The 25,068-nt window shown below is 37.4% G+C and overlaps 1 protein-coding gene across 2 annotated transcripts in view; it reads left to right on the top strand.

The window, feature by feature from the left end:
* Window positions 1-25,068, top strand: part of LOC131538569 (copine-8) — a 113,045-nt gene that overhangs the window by 15,090 nt on the left and 72,887 nt on the right. For both annotated transcript variants that reach the window (XM_058772460.1, XM_058772461.1), the window contains exon 2: window positions 18,935-18,975. In XM_058772460.1, coding sequence (XP_058628443.1) covers window positions 18,935-18,975 — 41 coding nt within the window. The remainder of the gene's footprint in view (window positions 1-18,934; window positions 18,976-25,068) is intronic.

The following is a 25,068-nucleotide window of genomic DNA, read 5'->3' as shown; positions in this document are numbered from 1 at the left end:
TATATATATATACAGGGTGTGATTTGTGAACAAACCAGAGGGGGCAAAATATATATACATCGTAAAATATATCACAGCAATAAATATATACATTATTTTTGACATCTGTTACAAAGCCATTTTTACAATAAATGTTCTGATTTGACCTTGAGATTAGATGGCTTTAATATTTGACCAATATTTATGATAATACTTAGTTACAGTTACACTAATAGTTCTCATTTCTGCCAGGAATGCAAAAAAGATCAGGAGTCAATGATATTTTGATCAGAATAACGAGACACTGTACACGTTGAATCGCGTTTGCTTCCATATTTTTGATCAGTGCTTCGCTACACAACATATAAACTATACTCCAAAAGTGCGCACATTAGGCTATGTATTCACACATTTACCTCATATTTCTTTAAATACAATAGAACCATAATTTCTTAATGACTCGCAGAAAGACGATTCACTGCCGATCCATCGGTCGATAATGTGTAGTAATTCCCACATTACTGTCTCATACATAAACGTTAGTTTATTTACAATATCTGCATTAGGTCACAATAGAGTTAGTTTTGAGCAAAAACATTGGGTATTAATGTCATACTGTCACTATGAAATAGCGCGCACTGACTTTCTGTAAAGTGCTGAATGGACTGAGGCGCGTGAACCAGGATCGCGAAACCCAGAGCGCTGGCAGTTAAAGTCCATTTCTGATTTTATTGTTGTTTGTCATGTTGCTATTTTACTTGCATTTTACTTGCTAGCATTTAAAAATAAATTATTTTATTTTTGGTATTCTATATGTTTTGTTGTTGGTTGGTGGAGTAGCATCACCCAGGGGGATATAGGCTATATATATATATATTTATCCCTACCGGGAATTGTTTTACAGAAACTTTCATTAAAGTTTTTACAGAAAAAAAAAAAAAAAATTATTTCACAGATTTTTTCTTGTTTCAATTATGATATTTTACTTTAATTTTACTGTTTTTGTTTGGCAGCCTTAGCTGCCAGTCATTTGACTGTTTTTTTTAACGGGACTTTTTTTTGCAGTGTGTAGTTTTATTTTTTTGTCTGTCTTCCTTCTCATTGACCCTACTTTCAATGTACCATGGTGTTACCACAGTACTTTTTCGTAAGGGTTGGTATGATTTTTTTCTTTTAATGTGTTTGTTGTTAAATTGATCTGTACTCCCTTGCTGACGCTACATGATGTCAAACTTGCTTAATTACAGTAAATAAAGTAGTCCCAATAACATCAAGTTCACATGCCCATTACCGTCAGTCATTGTTCACTGAGGGGCTACTGGAGTGGCAAATTATGATGTTCATAATGAGTTTGTGGATATGCTGTAGCTCTCAGAGGCGTGTTTAGAGTCCCCGGGGGCCCCTTTTGGTAGAAATCAGTTCCGGGTTTCCCCTCGGTAGAAATTCTGTTCTAGGGGTGCGGGGAATAATGATCGCGTTCTGTGCCCCTCCCCCCGGACTGTGGGGCCCCACACAATTGTGTGAACCTGTTGTCTACTCTCCTCATAGGCAGTTATTTAAAGGCAGAATACTGGTTCTTTGTAGCATCTGGGCAAAATGAAATAAATGCGGTGTCCAAATGCTCATTCTCTAGCAGCCTTTCCAAATGCTGCCATAGAGTCAGGAAGAGTGAAGAAAAACTGCAGAGAAAGAGAGAGAGAGTCAGGGTCTGATGAAGTCATCCTTACTCGGGTCACATATCTGAAATCCTTGCTCGCGGCGTTCCAGAGTGCTGGAATCTCCTGTCTTGTGTTCAGCCTCCTCCCCAGGGCTTCTCTCCCACACTGTCTCAAACTTCCTGTGATTGGCACGTAAGAAAGATGGCAAAGTGGAGGGGCGTGGGCCTGTTTTTCGTCGCCGTCTGGAAAAGTACAGTCTGTTCATGAGACGTTTTTATTCCAGTTTTGGTTTATTTGGATTCATAAATAAGCAAGACCTAATTCAGCACATGGTATAATACACAGGCTTACTGAATACGGACAAAGTAACCTTTATTTTTTAGTCCAGGGTAAATTCACGTTCCAGTTTAGTTGGATGTTTATACAGTTTGGCATGTGGAATACATTTACTTTCACAGTCAGCTTGCACTTGATACTGTCTACAGCCAACTAACCAACAGGGAATTACATTCGTATTGGTAACACTTTATTTTAGGGTCTCTTAACTAGTCGCTTATTAGCATGCATATTACTAGAATATTAGCCATTTATTAGTAGTAATTAAGCACATATTAATGCCTTATTCTATATGACCTTATTCTACATCCCTAATCCTACCCAATACCTAAACTTAACAACTACCTTACTAACTATTAATAAGCAGCAAATTAGTAATTTATTTAGGGAAAAGTCGTAGTTAATAGTGAATAAGTGTTCCCTATTCTAAAGTGTTACCTTAGTATGTATTCAAATGAAATCACATTGAAGTGTCAAGTATACATTTTATATTAATTTTTTATGTTTATTTTACATTCTAATTGCATACATTTTTGCATGGCTTAAAAAGGAATAACACCATCGTTTTTGTTGTATGGTTAAAAATATGTCAACATAATTTTCCTCATGAGATCTATCACTGAATAATGGATAACATTAGCTCTTTATTTCTATCTTCCTCTTTTCTTGCTATTTAGTAAATTATAAACAAAAAAGCCTAATGGCCCTTTCACGCCAAGGGTGACAACTATAAAGACAACAAGTCCACACCGCAGCTATAACGACAAAGGCACAGAGACGCACTTTTTTTCCAGCTGATGAACAATGAACACATCAGTGGGGATTTCTTTAAGACTGCAAGGGAAGCTCGGCTTCCCCTATAATGTGAAAAAAAATAATGGTCAAATATGTACTATTGTGTAAACATTTTATTGACTAAAAATGCGTTAGAACACGTTCGTCTTGAAGACGAGTCCGTTCAGAATCAGCTACATATAGCAGGTCGATTTCCTTCTCATTCATTCCCGTAGCGTCAGTGTATTTCCCTGCTGAAGCCGAGCGTCCATTGACTTCAATAGAGCTGTTTTGAACAGTTTTTTTCAGTGCTTCGAAACTAGACGGTCATTGGATAAATGCTGCGATTATGTCCCGCCCATGGACGCTCAGCGTCTCTGGGGGTGAATGGAGGAGTGGGCGTGCCTGGACGCTGGGCTTCTACGTGATGATTGGAGGGTCTGCCGAAAGACTGCATCTCCTTTTGATTGACAGCGATTTTGTTCTATAAAAAGCTAGCTCAAACACTATCTTAAATTACTACACATACATTTTTAAAAGGCTACTGCATAACACGAATAACCGTCATGACTTCCATAACATGTTCTTCCTGAAACTGGTCAAAGTGAGTTAAATAAACAAAACAGGTACTAAATAAGCACTCTGCAACAAAAAACACTGAGATAAAAACAGCCTGAAGATTTTTTTAGTCTGTTGTTTTTCTCTGAATCTTTGCCAGTGATTAGAAGCGAGTGGAGTACACACTCCAAATCCATTTAAGTCACCATCTCTCCTCATGAATATTAAACAGTGCATTTGCTAATGTGCTTTGGAACAAACAGTGTGTAATTACCTCGAGCATTTCGTTTAGCAGAGAGACTTGTTCTGTACCTTTGCTTACACAAGACAGATTATAATCTCATGTTACAGGAATGTAATGAGACATTTCTTAACATATACGCATGAGTGGAATGAGGTTAGATGGAGGTAGTTATGATTCACAGCACTGGTTGACCTAGAATATGAATGGGCCAAATAATAGTTGTCTTTCCATATTAAATTGGGACGGGAATTCAACATTTACTTTCTTATTGCACATTCCTGAGTTTGTTGTGAATGACTCTAAATGCAATCATTCACTGTAATTTGAAACAACTTTCCTTTTTTAGTGACATCACAAAGGCCACACAAGCTTTTGAATGTTTTAAAGTCCAGTTAAATCATAATGGATAAAATCAGATCTTTTTCAATCATAATATGCAGTATACAAAGCTAGTAACATAAGAAGTAAATAAGGCAATCCTGACTATAAATATGCAAATATGCTTAGAACTCCTGCACGTACAGTGAATGCATTACTGGAAAGCGGATTGAAAAACGCACGGTCACAATCATAAATGTATAAATGAATTAATGAATGAATTGTTCATATTCAGGGTTGAGTTAAGAATTAGAGCTAAGAATTCAGATGAATCAGTATGCAATATACAGGTGCTGGTCATATAATTAGAATATCATCAAAAAGTTGATTTATTTCACTAATTCCATTCAAAAAGTGAAACTTGTATATTATAGTCATTCATTACACACAGACTGATATATTTCAAATGTTTATTTCTTTTAATTTTGATGATTAGAGCTTACAGCTCATGAAAGTCAAAAATCAGTATCTCAAAATATTAGAATATTTACATTTGAGTTTGAATAAATGACCATCCCTACAGTATAAATTCTGGGTATCTCTTGTTCTTTGAAACCACAATAATGGGGAAGACTGCTGACTTGGCAATGATCCAGAAGACGAACATTGACACCCTCCACAAAGAGGGTAAGTCACAGAAGGTCATTACTGAAAGGTGTGGCTGTTTACAGAGTGCTGTATCAAAGCATATTAAATGCAAAGTTGACTGGAAGGAAGAATTTGGGTAGGAAAAGGTGCACAAGCAACAGGGATGACCGCAAGCTTGAGAATACAGTCAAGCAAAGCCGATTCAAACACTTGTGAGAGCTTCACAAGGAGAGAACTGAAGCTGGAGTCAGTGCATCAAGAGTCACCACGCCAGACGCCTTCAGGAAAAGGGCTACCAAGCCACTTCTGAACCAGAGACAACGTCAGAAGCATCTTATCTGGGCTGTGGAGAAAAAGAACTGGACTGTTGCTCAGTGGTCCAAAGTCCTCTTTTCAGATGAAAGTAAATTTTACATTTCATTTGGAAATCAAGGTCCCAGAGTCTGAAGGAAGAGTGGAGAGGCACAGAATCCATGTTGCTTGAAGTCCAGTGTGAAGTTTCCACAGTCAGTGATGATTTGGGCTGCCATGTCATCTGCTGGTGTTGGTCCACTGTGTTTTCTGATGTCCACAGTCAACGCAGCCATCTACCAGGAAATTTTAGAGCACTTCATGCTTCCTTCTGTTGACAAGCTTTATGGAGATGCTGATTTCATTTTCCAGCAGGACTTGGCACCTGCCCACACTGCCAAAGGTACCAAAAGCTGGTTCAATGACCATAGTGTTACTGTGCTTGATTGGCCAGCAAACTCGCCTGACCTGAACCCCATAGAGAATCTGTGGGGTATTGTCAAGAGGAAGATGAGAGACACCAGACCCAACAATGCAGATGAGCTGAAGGCCACTATCAGAGCAACCTGGGCTCTCATAACACCTGAGCAGTGCCACAGACTGATCGACTCCATGCCACGCTGCATTGCTGCAGTAATTCAGGCAAAAGGAGCCCCAACTAAGTATTGAGTGCTGTACATGCTCATACTTTTCATTTTCATACTTTTCAGTTGGCCAAGATTTCTAAAAATCCTTTCTTTGTATTGGTCTTAAGTAATATTCTAATATTTTGAGATACTGATTTTTGACTTTCATGAGCTGTAAGCTCTAATCATCAAAATTAAAAGAAATAAACATTTGAAATATATCAGTCTGTGTGTAATGAATGAATATAATATACAAGTTTCACTTTTTGAATGGAATTAGTGAAATAAATCAACTTTTTGATGATATTCTAATTATATGACCAGCACCTGTATGTTTGACTGTTAATTGTGTAAAATCATTGTCTGTTTTTAAGTAATTGGGCTGTCATGGATAAAAGGAAGCTGTTTTCACAAATGCATGTATTATAGATGTTAAGTTGTCAGAAGAACTAGTTTTTGAGAGTTTTAAATTAAGTATGGTATGAGGAGTTGGCTGTGCACAGGTGGTTCTGATGTTGTTTAAGTCATATCCATTCACATTTCAAGTCCCTGGTGGTTTGAGGTATCGTTGACTTTTATATGTGCCGTTTAAAAGATTTTAGTGTGAATTTACACTTTTTCTCTTACCTCTCTACTGTATATTTACTGTACATTCCTGGCTACTAGTTGCCATGTAGTTCAGAACCTAAAAATGTAATATTATTATATTTCTAAATTATTTTATTTTATTTTTGCCTTAATTGCTTGTGTAACAGAAAATGACAGAATTTGTTCAGAATTGTTTTGTAACAAATTACGGAATTGTACATTTACAATTCTTGTAAAATCTTGTTGGCCTCTTGGTGTAGTCTGCAAAAGAGAGCACGTATGCAAACAGGTTCCAGGCTCTCACAGCCCCTGTCAGATGAAATTAGGGCAGGTTTCTTGAAAAAGGCACTGAGAATATTCAAGCAATAGCACTGCAGATGGTCACCCGTGTTCCGTGTGTGTGTGTGTGTGTGTGTGTGTGTGTTTGTGTGTGACTGACTCTACCTGTACTATGCTGATCGCTAAATATCTGAGCGTTTGTCATGTTTACCAGGCCACTGAAAGCTCTGAATTACTTCTCAAAGTGTAATGCAAACTAACAGTTCCAATGTTTAGCTTGGATTTGCATATTCTGCCACTCATCCCTCTCAGCGTTTGTGACATTTTTCAAAGTCTTACATCAATAATTGAGAAGTCTCTCCAATTTGAGGCGCTCAAGTCAGGTGTAGAGCTGCTGGAGTGAAGTGCTTGTGTTGTGGGTGTGAAGGCACCTCTCTCTCGGAGCGCTTTGAATCTAGTTCAGTGAGATGCCATATTCTCTGAGGAGCCGTTATCGAGGTCACTCTACAGGAAAAGCCAAAGCCAAATAGAATCGTCTGGGATTTCACAGAGGTCTGAGGACAACCCAGCAGATGGAGGGAGAGAGAGGAGGAGCAGAAAGAGATGTACACTTGTTCCCCTGCTTTATTTGTTTTGCTGTCTTTCGAACCCAGGGTCACTTCTTTGTGACTCTCTTTCCATCCTCGCTGTGAGCTGTGCTATGTGACACTGTGCCTTCCACCTTCCTCACAGTGCCAGATCTGCTCCTCTTCTCTCCTCCAGTCATTTCCTCACCTCTCATTTGCTCTTGTTCTCTCCTTCCTCCCCTCCTGTGATTCTAATTTCTCCTCGTTTTTTTGTTTATTCTATCATCTGATCCTTTCCTCCCGCTTCCTTCAATATTCTCTACTTTACTCCTCAGTTTTAATTTTCTCCACTCATCCTGTATTTTAATTATCTTCTCTCTCATTCTGTCCTCTTCTCCCCTCATGCTCTCCTCTTTTCTGTCACCCTTTCTCTCATTTCCTCTAATTTTCTCCTCTCCTCTCGTTATTTCTCCTCCTCTCCTCTCCTCTCGTTATTTCTCCTCTCCTCTCTCTCCTCTCCTCTCCTCTCCTCTCTCTCTCCTCTCCTCCTCTCCTCTCCTCTCCTCTCTCTCCTCTCCTCCTCTCCTCTAGTTATTTCTCCTCCTCTCCTCTCCTCTCCTCCTCTCCTCCTCTCCTCTCCTCTCCTCTCCTCTCCTCGTTATTTCTCCTCCTCTCCTCTCCTCCTCTCTCCTCTCTCCTCTCCTCTCCTCTCCTCTCCTCTCCTCTCCTCTCTCCTCTCCTCTCCTCTCCTCTCCACTAGTTATTTCTCCTCTCCTCTCCTCTCCTCTCCTCTCCTCTCCTCTCCTCTCCTCTCGTTATTTCTCCTCTCCTCTCCTCTCCTCTCCTCTCCTCTCCTCTCTTCTCCTCTCCTCTCCTCTCCTCTCCTCCTCTCCTCTCCTCTCCTCTCCTCTCCACTAGTTATTTCTCCTGTCCTCTCCTCTAATCTATTTCTCCTCTCCTCTTCATCCCCTTTCATCTTCTCTTATCCTCCTCTAATTTTCTGCTCTCTTTTCCTCTAATCTTGTTCTCTCTCCTCTCCGCTCTGTCACATAGTCCTCTCTTCTGCCTCATGCAGGGTTACTTTTGGCTGCAGTAGCCGACACCTGAAGAACAGAAAATCCCATGCTAAATTGGTTAAGGCTTTTTCATGTAATTAGTTGTTCTATGACTAACTGTTCTATAGGAGTCGTCTAGCTACTCTCTTCTCACACAGATCCAATTTATTTCTCAGCCTGGACCTGACGACAGCTAGGTGAGGTCCCGAGGGGCCGTCAGAGCCCAGCATGTCACCAAGGCAACGCTGTCATAAGGCCAATCAGAAGCGCCTGTTTGCTCTGCTTGTTAAAATGATGAAAGATATCTAATCGGAAAATAGGGGACTGAAAAAGCAAAGTGAGATCTCCATATATTCATGTTTGAGATCTCTATACATGTTAATAAGAGAGATCGAGCAGGTGTCAATCAAAGCCGCAGACATCATTATTGGCGGTTAGTTGTCAGGGTAACTGCCTCCAGCCTCACTGGGGTCCCACAGTGAGTTGTGACTGTGCTGAAGGCAGCCACACATGGCAGACCTGTCACGCTCTGTATCTGTCTATCTATCTCACTTCATCATCCCGCTATTTTTTTCTGAACAGCCTTTAAATGATGCCATCTACAGTAATTAGACAACTGTTTGTGTTATTCATTAGTTGCCTAAAAGTCTTTCCTTCAATTTGCAGCCTCTTGATTTTCTCCTCACGCTAGCTTTGATTCTGCCATGTGCGCACATAATTGGATTTGAAACAATGCATTGTACACGCTACTTAGAATGCAAGAGTTACATTTATTTAATTATTTTAAGAAAATGTCTTAGTTTAAAAGTAGGTCATGCTTTTTTTAGTGTAGAGCTATGAATTTGCAAGTTTTATAAAACTTCAGAATAGCAGCTAAATAAATAAAACTACAATAATAACATAAATCATTTTTAGATTTTGATACAGTGCAGATTAGCACCTGCTTTTTTTTTTTTAGTAACACTTTATTTTAAGGTGTCCTTGTTACACGTTACATGTACTTACTATTATAATAACAATAAATTATGCACAATTACATGCTAGTAACCCTAAACTAAACCTTAATCCTAACTCTAACCATATAGTAAGCACATGTACTTAATTAATATTTCCCAGTACTTAAATGTATAATTACACTGTAACAAGGACACCTTAAAATAAAGTGTAACCTTTTTATTTTTTAACTGTCATTAATTAATATTAATTTTATTGATAATAGATATGTATAATTGGTAAGTCAGACTCTGCATGGGCAATTACACACATGCTGTGTTTTTTCAAGTTTTCCAGAACTTATCATTATCAATTCCATGTCAACAGAAATGCAAGCTGTGAAATTTAAGCAGATTCTGTAGCTATTAATGTCTTTTGATAGACTACTGTATAATGCAGTTTAACTGTAACCTTCAAAATTATAATCATGTTGATTTACAAAAGGTGACATGCTGCTGCAGACATTGTCAGTAATTTGTAGAAAAGTCACAAACAAACAAGTATCAAAATGCGCCTTCTTTACAATTAAACCATTATCTCAGTTCTTATCAATGCAAGCAAAGAATGTTTGGATGTAAAATTATTCTTCCAGTGCTCTTGATGAAGGGATCCATAGTCCAAGGCACTCAAAGTTAAATATGGAGGGAAAAAAAAAACTTTATTGTAAGAATGAAAGAATAAATGAATAAATAAATTCTACAATCATACACATTGCTCAAAGTTTGCATGAAATTCCATCTGAGCCTGGTTCCTTCAACGATTTTTCTTCTCTTTCAGTTAAAATTCTCCTGTCGTAGTGATTCGAAATACATTTACATGAAACTACAAATACATTTAATTTAAATAAACATTTCCTGTAAGCCTACAGTAAATTACTGGCAGCCCCACAACCATTAAATAACAGATATTTTCCAAATTATACTGTAATCTTTGAAGGCTATTCCTGAACTGCTCAAATTAAATAAAAGTTGCTAAGTGTTTTTCAACCTTGAACAATTTGAACTTGAACTTTTTTTTTTTTTTTTTACTAGGAGATTGTAAGTGTCATGTGAAGGCTGGGGTAATGGTATGGTGTTGGAAATAAAGATGAGCACAGTTCAGTGAAAGTGCTGGAAGAGGCATTTACTAAAGTGGCAAAAACAACTCGTGACAAGATACAAGCGTGATACAAAACTTGTCTGAGCATAAAAAGCTTGTCTACTCTTGTGGGATATCAGGATATCTGATGGACCTTGTGCAAGTTTCATCCAGTGCTGGAATATTGGATTGTTTACTCAGTAAAAAACAATGGCATCTGTGCCTCAGTCCCAAGTGAATTCTACTTTCTTTGCTGCTTTGATGGCCTCCAAGACTTAGTTCACACTGCAGGCTAAAGTGGCCCAAATCCAACATTTTTGCCCAAATGTGACCCATATCTGATTTTCTTATGACAGTCTGAACAGCACAAATCCGATTTTTTCAAATCAGGCCCAGGCAAAAATAAAATAAAAAGACAACCTGTGTATATTTATTTATTTGTTTGTTTGTTTATAGGTGTTTTTTCTTTGTTTTTGTACATGTACACTAGCGTATGCGTACTGTTGACCACATAGCCTTTCAGAAGCATACTTCATCCGACAGCCTGGGACAGTGTTGCCACCTTGTGGAACAACTGATTAGTGCAAAACAAATTCAGTGCGCATGTGCGACCTGGGTGTAAAAAGTATGCGCGGTTACAAAAATCTGTCACCTGTACGATATTGCATACTATTCTGGTGACAAAAGTTCTGTCACGCGCAATCCCTCGCATACGTGTAAAAACCTAAAACTTTGGGCTTAAGGCCGACAAATGCCCAAAACCCCTCTAAACTTATCAAACCAGATCAACCTGACCAGTGAAAATTAGATTGGTGGTCCAAGTTCATTCAACAGGAATATCGGCAGCCAGTGTTGTTCTTTTCTGCAGGTGTCCATTTTTAGCTGCTATTTACAGTTCATCCCAAACTATATTCCCACTTCAAGGCCTAAACCTTCCTCTCTGGGCTGTTACCTCTGTGTTCATATCTTTAGAAAAACTATTTCATATTTACACGTCCCCTTCCCTTGCCTCTCTCTGCTCCCGTTTTATCGCACCACCTTTGTGTAATCATATAAGCATTTGTCACACTTTCGTAGTTCCTCTGTTGCACCCCTCTCCTCCTACCCCCATAAAATGACACGGCGGGAAAGCATAGCAGGTCCACTGTACTGTGACTGTTCTTTAATTAAAAGCCCTTGCTTCTCTCTGGGTATTCAAACAGCTGCGCCTCTGACGAACCGATTCCCTCGCCGCTCTCAGCGTGTCTGATTGCTGCTTGGCCGCGGCGGTGATTAAAGCGTGATGGCCGTCCCAGCTGACCAACACTAAATCCACTAGATTATATTTACATCAACATATGCCCAAGGAAAGTGTCTGAAACTAAACTGAAAATGAAAAACATGTTTCTAGAACAGCATATTTTGCTTTTCCTAGAGCAGCATTTCTTTCAAACAAATACAAATGTTTTCGGATCAGATTCCACAAACTAACTTTCCCGTAACTGCTAAAAGGAAATAAAAGGTTGACATTAAAGGAATGTTCTTAGACACCTTAAGCCACTTACTAGGGTAATTATTGTAAACTAAAAACAAAACTAAAATGAAACCTGTTGCTAACTATTTTAAAAACAGGTTGAAAAAAAAATCATCATACTGGTTTTATGTTGGAAGTGTTTATGGGTGCCAAACAGAGATGGACCCAAATGGCTGATATAGGAAATGCTACTTGAATATATATTGTTTAAGTTTCATATGTTGCTGTGAGTATACAGGCAGACTGAGGCCTAATAAAATTTGTGAATGTACTTACTTTTTGTATTTAAAAGTTAAGCCATTTTTGTGTTTTGTAAACAAAATGGTGTCTTAATGCCTTAAACTTTACAGTTTTTCTTCATTTTACTCAGTTACATAATATATATACTATATTGACCCGAATATAAAACGACCCTGCTATAAGACGACCCTCCTTTTTCCAGATGTACCTTTTGGAAAAAGGCTTTTTGAAAACCAAATCTTGTTTTTTTTGTTTTTTTTCTTTCTCTCTGTAAAACACATTTTTCTCAAATTATTTTCATATTGCATATTTTTCCTATTTTAATTTTTGTTTTGAAAGTATGGTAAATAGGCCCTACTGGTAAAATGTACCAACAACGACATTGAAAAATCTACACTTTTTGATATAGGCTACCATAAAAATAACAGGTAACCCATCTGAATTATAACATTTAGTCTATCCATCTCATCGTAGCCTACCAAAATTTTATTAACAGTAGAAGTTAAATCTTATTGTAGTTTTCAAATCTGGGTGCTGTCTTATGTTTTAAAATCACTTACAGAGGAAGTTGGTCCCATCAGGCTAACATGACAGTCACGACTCATACCGCTGTAAGCTTTTATTTTTCTTTTGTTTTCACTTGCGATCTTTACAACACACATTACATTACATATTTCATGGCACACTCGTTTTATGCATTTTTGGCGCCACCAATTGTTGTGGATGTATTATTGACATGTCAAAGTCTAGACCCTGAATATAAGACGACCGCGTTTTTTCAGATGTATTTCCAAGAAAAAAACATCGTCTTATATTCGGGTCAATATGGTAATACTCAAAATGCAGCAGCAGAGTACCTATTTATATCCTGTATATAATATAGGCTACTGTGTACTGTTATTACTATATTGTACTATTATGTTGTAATTGTATTGTACTAATTGCCTGCCGTCTGTAATTTTTTATGGTTCACTGAACAAGCATGGAAACTCTTTCCAATAAATATGTGTAATAGAGGTTGACCGAGTTTACTGATACCAATAGCTATGTTGGACCACACTGGCCGATACCGATTAATCAACCAACAGTTTTTAAAATGGACACTGAATGAAAACCAAAATAGTGCTTTACTATTAAAAAAAGTACTGTGCCATACTTTGTAAATGAATAAAAATAATAATATTAATTATTATATTGATCATTAAAGTTAGTCCATAGTTTATTAACTAATGTTAACAGAAGAAACTGAGTGCAGCTCACAGGTATCACACACACACCGGACGCACCTCATTCAATTCAAGTGGCGGTTTAAAACAGTTTATTTAATCATCAAACGGACATAAGTTTACTTCAAGAATAAACAATGTGGCATAAATGAGTTTGAAGTTCAGTGTTTAAAAAAATGGAAAGGCAAATGTTTTGCTGAAAAATACACAATACACAATTTTACAGCCTAGGGTCGGGTGAAGTCATTATGTACATTAACAACGATTTGGGACAAATATAATGCAATTTAATGGAAAACTATACGACTGGTGCTCTGTGGCACAACAGAATTTTCTGTCGGCTGCATTTAAATCCACATCTAAAGTTTCCCGCTCTGTGCGCAGCCTCGCTTGTCAAAACAAACAAGACGTTCTGTCAGTGATTTCCGCCTCTAGAGGCCGCTCTCGCATTGTATAATGACAGCGGACCCTTCTCAGCTGCTTCAGCAATGGACGCTACCCGGAAAACTATCGGCATGGATTTTTACCGATAACCGATAGTTACAGCAATCAATTATTAATCGGCAAAACCGATACATCGGTCGACCTCTAATGTGTAATATAGATAAAATGAAACCAGTAATTGCCATTACATGTGCGTTTTCTGGTAATCTACAGTATATTATTTAAAGATACATATTTGAGCTGATATTTGAGTCTATGACTATAGTTGTTAATGAAATCTAAAATTATTTGGTCAGAGGTCTGGAAAATGAAGGCTTGTGGAGAAAGATGTGTTTATTTCTGACTGTTATGAAATACAGTAATGGCTTAAACCTCTGATCTTGTTGAAGACATACAGACTGCACAGTCTGAACACTTGCCGATTATTTAGGCAGACAGCCTGGATGTTGTCTGGGAGAGGGAGAGTGGGTGGGTGTGAACTGCCGGGAATGTCACGTTTTCCTCAGTGCCTTTTACACAGGGATTCCTAACATGTGACAAGCAACATCTCACCCACACTTTCACTTCCAGCTTTGATGTCTCTCACTCTGGCACCCCTCACTCTAGCTCCGAGGGGCTGCATCTGTCTGTATCCTGTCAGCGGATGAAATAGATGACGGTTGCACAGAGAGCTCTATTATCCTCCTACTCCCTCTTGCCCTGTTATTTACACTCTGACTGGAGTTCCCGCTGCACTTTTGATGCCACCCGTGAACTTCGGGGTTAGAAACCTTTAGCAGTGTCGCTCATTCTATCGGCAGTTTATTTGGTGATGCTGAAGACATGTCCCTTTCGGGCAAATTCTCTAAATGGTTGCGCTGTTTTGGTATGCGGCATTTCAACACAAAACCTGTCTTACTAACCAACTGCAATCCAGTTTAACTAGAAGCTAATTGCCCTCTGAGTATGAAGTCTCATTCATTAATAACTGTGGAAGAAAAGTTATCATACTAATTTTAATATATGGGTCAAAGACAAAAAGGAGTTTTCAAGCATCAAAACTAGTTTAGAACAGCTTCAAATTTTTTCATACGTTAGAATGTGTCCCGTTTATTTATTTGTTTTTTTCTGAGCAAAAAATAATGACATTTTTACCATGTTTTACAGAAGACACACACTAAAATGTCATTCAGTGAAACAATAGTTTCCAGTATCTTGTTAGACATATTTAGATCAAGAAACATTAGAGGACATTCAAATACTTTAGTGAAGGATCACAGTACAGCCTCCAAAATACTAATTGAATGAATGAATGAAGCATTTATATAGCGCTTTTATTGTGTATTGCTATACACCCAAAGCGCTTTACAATCATGTGGGGGGTCTCTCCTCAACCACCACCAGTGTGCAGCATCCACTTGGATGATGCGACGGCAGCCACAGGACAACGGCGCCAGTGCGCTCACCACACACCAGCTACAGGTGGAGAGGAGAGAGAGCCATAGAGCCAATCAAGTGGATGGGGATTATTAGGAGGCCATGATTGATAAGGTCCAGTGGAGGGAATCTGGCCAGGACACCGGGGTTACACCCCTACTCTTTACGATGAGTATCATGGGATTTTTAATGACCACAGAGAGTCAGGACCTCGGTTTAACATCTCATCCGAAAGACGGTGCTCATTAGTCAGTATAGTGTCCCCGTCACTATACTGGGGCGTTAGGACCCACACAGACCACAGGGTGAGCACCCCCTGCTGGTCTCACTAACACCTCTACCAACAGCTACCTAGTTTTCCCAGGAGGTCTCCCATCCAGGTACTGACCAGGCTCAGCCCTGCTTAGCTTCCATGGGCAACCGGTCTTGGGCTGCAGGGTGATATGGCTGTGTAGTAATTAATTTACTAATTAACACTTTTTCTTTTCAAAGTGTTGTTTCATTTTGAAATAAATACATCTGTTACACCAAATAACGATGAAACATTATTTCACCCACATTTTGACATTTTATTTTCACAAACCTTATTTGAAACATTAAAGTAGGCACTTTATTTGCATTAAATATGCTTTCTATGTATACAATCATAGTATACTACTATACATAGTATACATTACTATCATTTTAGTAATTCATGTCTTTACATGCACCAAAATCATCCATTATTGTGACACAAACTGTAAACCCATGACTTTCATTAAAAATTTATTGATACAAAGGGCATGGGGAATTTTTTATCATGAATTATACTGGGATAGCATTACATGATTTTTGAGACATGATTTTTATTATCATTATCAGACTTTTGAGTGAGAACAGGTTGGCTTTTTAATGGATGTCAATGGAAGAGAGGCTTCAGTACCTTCAGTACCAGCCTGTCTGCTAATCTTTATTGTATTTACCATTAAACAATCATTTTAGAGCAAGCCGTATTTGGAAATTACAACAAAATAATAACATAATACACATTCTGTAAAGTCAAATGTCATTCTCCAGCCTAGTTTGATACATAATAAATAAACTTGCATTGCGTTTATTGACAGTGTGAGCAAATAAACAGAGCTGTTAGCAAATACATTATTAGTAAATTCCACTCATTGTATGTCTCTCTCTCTGTTTACTGTCATCCAGTCTTCCTGTCTTTCCCTCTCGTTCTCTTTGACCGTCTGTCTCTCTCTTGCCGTCTTGTCCTTGAGGTCTTTCCCCTTCGTCAGCTTGCCAGGAACATTCACCCACCCACTGGAAATTACAGCTGAGAGAAAGAGCTGTTTTTATGCATTTATCATCCTTTCCACTGAAAACTCCTTGAAGCATGTGTCAATTTTATTAGCATGTCAGGTGGAAGCCCTTATCGAGCGCGCTGGACCCTGCAAGCTCTGGAAACCCAACGTGACGTTACCCCATGTGTGCAGCTGCCCGGAATCACAGATTAACAGGAGAATTCTGGGTTATTTTCAATTCAATGTATCTGTTTACTCTGATATGTAAAAATGAGCTGGAAAAGTATTTGGAGCCTAGCAAGATTTTGTTAAAGCACTTACACGAGCACTTCAGTCATAAAATATCAACGTTAAATTCGAGTTAACACAATAATTACACTTCAGGATTTCAGACATTTTAAGAGCCAAATGTTCTTCAAGGTATCCACTCTTTAAAATGAATTAATTTACATGAATTTTCAGTAATTTGTGATTTACTGCACAAGGATTAATGATAATGATTGTTTGTTTGTTTTACTATTTTAAATTTATTTGACAAATTCTGCCTGATAAATGGACTACTAGCATATTTCATAATATTCATATTTCTAATATTTTCATGTAATATGCAAATACAAATGTTTCTTGGCATTCCAATCAGATGAAACAAGAAAACAGTTTTAAAAATGCTTTATGGATAATGTGTGATGTTTCTTTTATTTTGTTTCTTTTAGTTTTGTATTTTATTTTATTTTGTTGAATTTAATTTTATTTAATTTTATTTTTCATTTATGGATAATGTGTGATGTTCCTTTATTTATTTCATTTTATTTTATTTCCCACAGTTTAATGCTTATACCCCATACAAAACTGACCTGAAAATATCTCACTTTTACAAAAGAAAAAAGAAAAAAGAAATAAAATCATCAATCTTATCTCTCGTAGTCCCAAAAGTAATCCATGAATAAATCAAACATAAATAGACCAGGAGATAGATAGCTAGGTGACACTTATGTAATTTCCCAAGTTGCTATGCAAAGTACTTTTTCCCCCTGTTTTTTACTTGGCCTTGACAAGATTGACTAAGATAACTTTTACACAAACAGGATTGCTAAGCATTTCTTTCATGCTATCACATGCATGTTTATTGCCCGCTTGCCTGCTAAAATTCCATTATAAGTATATTTACAGTAAATATATTTTCTTATAAACACCAAGGAACATGATGCTGACAGACCAGTGCTATCCATTATGATGAAAATAATCAGGAATGTTCCTTTAGACGACAGGTGAGAGAGAGGAAGTACATAAGACACTAAATGGAAGCCCCTGACAATCCCAGGGATTTGTCCTGGTTGTCAAGGGATATAATAAGAATGTCCTCATAATGGAATGGCTGTGTATAAGCTCTAGATCAGAAAGACTTTATTTCCAGTCCCTCAGCACAATCTCTTCATTCTCTTGGAATGGAAAACCTCTGCCCTAAACTCGATTTTATCAGAGAGGACAGGGCAGACTTTCAGAACCCACCACTGACACAATCATTTACCTCACAACCTGCACTAATGCACAGTTACTAAAGCCCAGATGCGGAACTTCAGATCTTCCCTGCTGCGCCTGCCAAGTTTACCATGACCGTCTACCTTAATGTATCTATATTCTGCACTGTTTATACTTCCCTGTCTGCTTATGATGCAAGTTTTGTGCACCAAAACATTTTGAAGCCTCATTTCTAGCCTCTCTCTGACACACAGGGCCAGATTTACTTACAGCTTGCGCCAGCGCAAACCGTCTTTTGGCATTGAAATAGTAATGTCAGGATTTACTAAAGATACACAGTGAAGAATTAGCGCTGAAAAGGCGTGGACAGAGTTGCACCTGACCTTATTGAATATGCATTTGTAGGAGTTTCTCTTTCAGACGCAAAATCAGACGTTTTAAAATGAATCATTCAACACAATTTACTAACGTTTTTTTACTAATGTTTAACTGGTTATTTGCGACTATGCTAATTTGCGCTGCACTTGGTAAATTGCGTTGGTCGATATGTAAATGAGATGTTGTCGTCTGTGTTCTTTAATTTGCACATTGTCAATAAATCACCCACATAAATTTCCACGTTTTGGAATTGTGCTCTCGCGCTAATTTGTCCTGTTTCGTAAATCTGGCCCTTAGAATTGAACAGGATACTGTAACTTTATGATAGTATATGTAATATGTATAGATTATATGTAAATGAGCTTTTTATGATTTGCTAATCTCTGCATATGCTACTTGACTCTCTCTGGCCAGTTGTGGTGGTTTCATTGTAAATAATATTATGGTGGTCCATTCTCCAGTTAACTAGATTTTCAGTGGCTGTCAGTTTTCGTTAGTTTGTCGTAATTAGTTTGCGAAGGCCAAGCCACATCTTATATTAGCTATTAACGTAACTCTGGAGACGAGACTGGGGTCAACTGTAACAGAAGGGCAATTGTAGTGCTCTAATTTATTTTATTATTTCTTTAATCATGAACAAGCTATTGTGATGACACTTGTTCAGCATATGCCCAGTAAAGCAGTGTTTTGAAGTATAAAAATTCTTTTTTTGGATGTCAGTATTAGTAGCTTTCTTCAGCTGTCCAAAATTTCGTTAGCTTTTAATTTTAATTGATATTTAAATATTTTATCTGTAGGTTGCTGGCTAAAATGTAACATTAATTACACAGAGGATCTTAGCATTATGAAAAAAAAATATATATAAATATATATACACTACCTTTTAAACCATTTTCTAAGCTCCAGTTTGTCTGTCACGTAGTTTTTATGCATACTTATAACTCTTTGTTTCTTTCTTTTTTTTACAGAAACCTGCTTGACAGAGACACATTTTCCAAATCAGATCCAAGTAAGAATATCTTTCTTCTCCCTTGTTGCTCAAATGCATACTGTACCATGAAATATGGTTATCAAACCCTGAAAAATATTCAAAATTATTTCTCATTCCATGGTTTACTATGACCTCGTATACGACAGTACGATCAACTGCTTTCAGCCTTGTTAAGAGGGGACTTTCTTCACTGTCTAAAAGCTTACACAATCACATGACTCATTGCTTTCTGTTTGCCTTTTCTCACACTGATTGTGTGAAGTAAAGCCTCCAAGCTTCAGCTCTGAATGTGGCACGGGCCTCAGATATAGACACACTGTGGGCGGCCCGCTTATTGTAATATTTGCCTCCAACACCACAAAGTCCTTCTGAGGAGAAAATTTAAATGTCACAGATTTGGTCTCGGATATCAGAATAATCTAAATTCAAAAATACAGGCGAGTAGATCCACCTGAGAGATGATATTTGATGTTGTTAACCTACTTTGGGTGTTTTATAAGAATTCATATTTATTAATTTATATTTTTATGATTTGTAATGGCTTAGCTACTCTCAAATATTTTGCATAAGTAGAATACACAATCACTTATTCGTTTATGTGCTTGTTTAGACACTCATTCAGTTATGCTTTCACTCATTCAAACTTCCAATGATAAACATTTTCACTCATTGATATATTCAATTACACAGTCACTCAATAATTCACTTATTCGTTTACTGACTAATTTTTCACCCACTCACTCACTCTCACTCACTCACTCACTCACTCACTCACGAATTAAATTCCTCATTTATTCCCTAACTCACTCACTCACTCCCTTATTTACTCTTGTTCATTCACTCACTCACTCACTCACTCACGCATTAAATTCCTAATTTATTCCCTAACTCACTCACTCACTCACTCCCTTATTTGCTCTTGTTCATTCACTCACTCACTCACTCACTCACTCACGCATTAAATTCCTCATTTATTCCCTAACTCACTCACTCACTCCCTTATTTACTCTTGTTCACTCACTCACTCACTCACTCACTCATGCATTAAATTCCTCATTTATTCCCTAACTCACTCACTCACTCCCTTATTTGCTCTTGTTCATTCACTCACTCACTCACTCACTCACTCACTCACTCACTCACTCACTCACGCATTAAATTCCTCATTTATTCCCTAACTCACTCACTCCCTTATTTACTCTTGTTCACTCACTCACTCACTCATGCATTAAATTCCTCATTTATTCCCTAACTCACTCACTCACTCCCTTATTTGCTCTTGTTCATTCACTCACTCACTCACTCACTCACTCACTCATGCATTAAACTCCTCATTTATTCCCTAACTCACTCACTCACTCACTCACTCCCTTATTTACTCTTGTTCACTCACTCACTCACTCACTCACTCACTCACTCACTCACGCATTAAATTCCTCATTTATTCCCTAACTCACTCACTCCCTTATTTACTCTTGTTCATTCACTCACTCACTCACTCACTCACTTACGCATTAATTTTGTCATTTATTCCCTAACTCACTCACTCACTCACTCCCTTATTTACTCTTGTTCATTCACTCACTCACTCATTCACTCACTCACTCACGCATTAATTTTGTCATTTATTCCCTAACTCACTCACTCACTCCCTTATTTACTCTTGTTCATTCACTCACTCACTCATTCACTCACTCACTTACACATTAATTTTGTCATTTATTCCCAAACTCACTCACTCACTCCCTTATTTATTCTTGTTCATTCACTCACTTACTCACTCACTCATTTACTTGTATATACTCTTGCTCGCGTTTATTTGCTTGTTTATAAACTCATTCATTTACTCCATTCATTTTCTTTCAAATTCACTCATTACTCTTTGCATTTATTCATTTATTCACTCATACACAGGGGCATAAATTTCATCTAACAGTAGGGGGGGACAATAAACATAAAATTTCTCGAGCAATTTTTGAAGGGGACACAAACAATACAGCCAAAATTGTACTTGTAAGGATAGATATGTGTACACAGCATGTGTACATAGCATGGAGACCATGTTTAAATATGAGTTCGGGTTCATATGGTTCACCACGCGGTCATATTATAATTATTATTTTGTGTCCTCCATAATATTTTAGGTTTCGTCTGAAACCGAGTATGTCTCTTTAGATATTCAACCGCATTAAGCCCACTGATCTGCCACTTAACATCATATTGAGCAAAACCCAACACATCAGTAGGTCAACAATATTAGCCTAATATCAGTTCACACACAGGCTTATCGCCGTGTTAGTTGTAGTGGGTGATAAGCTACGGTATTGAGCTTGTTAACCTTATTATCGCTCAGAGAAAATACATCGGATATCATAATTTTTTTGTAATGACTAATTTATTAATGATCCAGCATCATCTGTATTAAAGAGAAAGAATCATTTCATTCGATGTTTAAAGAGAATAAAATAGCCTTGACAGTCTAAGTTACTTACACATAACTAACTGTTACTGAGGAACTTGCTCTCTCCTACCGGACTCGTGTGTGTGTATCGGTAGAGGAGGAAAGCAGGCAGTGGACCAAACCACTGTGAGGCAAGGGAGGGGCGAATCAAAAGATTTCTGCGTTTATATTGTTTTACTACTCACACAATTATTTTATGTCCATTATATTATTTTCAATACACAGAGTCGCTTGTAATGATATTTTTAGGGGGGACAACCCTCAGATGGGGGTCCTGTCCCCCCGTCCCCCCCAGTATTTACGCCTATGCTCATACACTCTCCCTGTTTACTCATCCTAATAAACTCACCTATTCATTTACTCTCTCACACTTTCACTCACTGAATCACTTAACCATTGACGTCTCATTGACAACACTTTATAATTTTATTAATTCATTCACTCACTCACTCACTCACTCATTCATTTTCTTTCTTATTAAATTAATCATTACTCAGCCTTTGCATCATTCACTCATTCACTCATTAATTTAGTCACTCATTTGACTTGCTCAAATGTCCAGTCATGATCTGTTACTCATTCATTCAGTCACTCACTCACTTAATCGACCTTATAAACTCACCTATTCATTCACTTTCTCACCCTTTCACTCAATGAATCATTTAATAGTTGACTTTTCATTGACATCACTTATTCTTTTACTAACACATTATAATTCACTTTATCTTTTCATTCACTCACTCACTCACTCACTCACTCACTCACTCACTCACTCACTCACTCACTCATTCATTCATTCATTTATCCATTTGTTTATAGTCCCACTCCCTCATTCATTCATTCATTCACTCACTCACTCACTCACTCACTCACTTGTTTCTACTCTCATTCACTCACCCATTCAGTCACTCTTCGATTCATTCACTTGCTCAACATTGACCAAATCACTCATTCATTGATTTACTTGTCTTACTCATTCACACATTCATTCATTCATTCATTCATGTATTCACTTCACTCTTTCAAGTTATACTCATTTACTTTCTCATTCATTCACATATTAATAACTCAAGATGTGCTTGCATTCATTCATTCATTCCCGTAATTATTCACTCTTTCTCGATCATTCACAAACATTTTCTTTATCATTTCTTTATTGACTTGTTTAGTCTTTATTGACTCATTTTCCACATTCTTACAGACTTTATTATACTTTATCACTATATTCATGCAATTCTGACACTAAGTCTTTGAAAACACTCTACATTTATTGATCAGGTGTGTTTATTCACAAACAGGAGGCAGAGACTGAGTCACTGAAAGAACTCTTTGATTTCAAGAACAATAAGCACTGAAAGTCTTAAATGTTTTCTTTTATGCTACGTGTGTGTGTCTGACAGTAGTGAACAGGAAAAGGGAACAATGCTCTGCTTTTAATCACTCTGCTATTATTGTCATTATCTGCATTGATTTCCAAACTTCTGTTGCTTGTTCTTGTCTTACTGTCCTGCTTCACTTTTTTCTTGCCTGCTTTCTCTTTTCTTTCAGATTGTTTGTCCACTTTTCCACCTGTTTTGCTTTCATGCATTGCAGTAGCTATGCGTGAGTTTTTGTAAGTGTCTTTTTATTTTCATATTATTGCCATTTGTTTACTAGTCCTGTTCTTGATCAGCTGATCTAAACAGACGTCAGCTCTTCCTGGGCCGCTGACAGGGTCCTTGCATTCATACAAGCGGGCACTTGTGCTGAGCTCCCATCTTAATTATGCTGAGTACTGTTGGCCCAGTCTCTTAGTGTTACCATTATCCTTATGACACACATAGAAAAATGTACACACACTCAGTTATAAAAAACGTTTTGCCACTGTCTGTTGCATGTTTCAGTAGCTGCGCCTTAGGCTTTATGTTTTTGTATTGCACACACACATTTATCTCTATCCACAGCTCTGGGACATTGGGTCTCACCATACGTTTACTAACCGTACGCATGTATATGCATAATCACATTTTTACAAATATATCATGATTCAAAAATTCCAAACCACATGTATGAAAAAAACATACTCTGCGAGGCCTTATAAATGTGTTAAGATAAAACATTTTACATACTATGTTATTTGTCTAACTGAACATTTCACCTTAAATATATTTAATTATGTAGGCCTATACACACACACTAAAAGAGTAAGAAAGGGTGCATTAAAGCTTGAGCTGCGAGGTGCTTACGCCTCAAGCATGCGGTCACCGATTTAGAATACTCCAAATTCATTAACATAAGAACAAGGTTAAGAACAAATTTGTCTGTGTGAGAAGTTCCCCTGTATGAATTATCCACACTATTATTAGTGAGTGTTTTAAACGTAACTGCCATATCATTTTTTTGAACTGTAAGAAATATGCACACATGAATAAATAAATAAATAAATAAAAAGTTGAAACAAACATCTAAACTATCAATGCAATATCATGAGAAAAAGGATCATGATATATTAAAGGGGTCATCGGATGCAAAATTCTCTTTACAAGTTGTTTGAACATAAATGTGTGTTGGAAGTGTGTGTATAATATAATGATAAAAATCCACCCAGTATTTTAAAATCAGGCTGTTCTGAGATTCCTGTCAGAATCACGTAGTTCTGCACAGGCCCCTCCCACGATGGTTGATTGTCAAGACCGTCTTACCTTAGACCCGCCCTGTGTGAGCTGAGAGCTGTCCTCCATTGTGTCGACTCCGGTGCAGGGGAAAACAAGATGTCTCAGATTAAGCGATTGAGGTGTTTTGTTGTTGGATGTAATAATGAACATAGCAGTCATCATTTACTCCCGACATCTGAGCCGCTGAAGATGCAGAGGATTAACATTACTTTCGTTTTGAAGGGAATGCGCCGATCCCGATCTGCCTAAATGCGTCTATGTTTGCGCGAATCATTCGTGATCCAGCTTTATCAACAGAAGAAGTGAGTTTAAGGATTTTTTTATGAATCTTTGCAAATCGCCTTTCCTAATAATGTGCTAGTTAGCCAGTTTCGCGGCTAAAGTAAACAGTACTGCTCTTCACCCCACGGAAGAGAGGTCAGCAGAGCTCATTAGCATTTAAAGCAACATGGACTAAAATGGCTCGCTAAAAACAGAGCTGATTTTGACATGGTAAAAAAAAGGTGTTTTTTACACTACCATTGAGAAATTTTATCCAAAGTATGTTATAGACTTCAGGGCTCGCAAAAAATAAAAATCCCTGGTAGCCCTTCGGCCAGGTGCTCTTCAGATTTTGGTAGCCCGAAAATTAATTTATCTAGCCCAAATTAAAAAATTACCTTTTTTTTTTTTTTTTAAATATAGAAAATCAGATAGGAGTTTAAATGTCAATCAAAAATATTTTCAATACACAAATATCAACAAATATGAAGGAAGGAATTTTATTTCACTATTTACAGGGTATCTACAGAATTTTTAAAAATATATTTAAGGCAATTTATGACCCATTTTAAGAGCTGCACAAGTCATAAAATTACATGATTTACAGTTCAGATACAGGTTTTCACAAAAACCTTATACAACAGCGTTTCAAGCTATAGATCATTTTTATGAAAAGGGATAAATCAAGCATATAAATTATTATGTTAATTTAAAACGTATACATATTACTGTCTT

Source organism: Onychostoma macrolepis, chromosome 04 (genome assembly GCF_012432095.1).
Source record: "Onychostoma macrolepis isolate SWU-2019 chromosome 04, ASM1243209v1, whole genome shotgun sequence".
Taxonomy (NCBI): domain Eukaryota; kingdom Metazoa; phylum Chordata; class Actinopteri; order Cypriniformes; family Cyprinidae; genus Onychostoma; species Onychostoma macrolepis.
The sequence above is the reverse complement of the archived record's forward strand: the minus strand, read 5'-3'. Positions and strand labels throughout refer to the sequence as shown.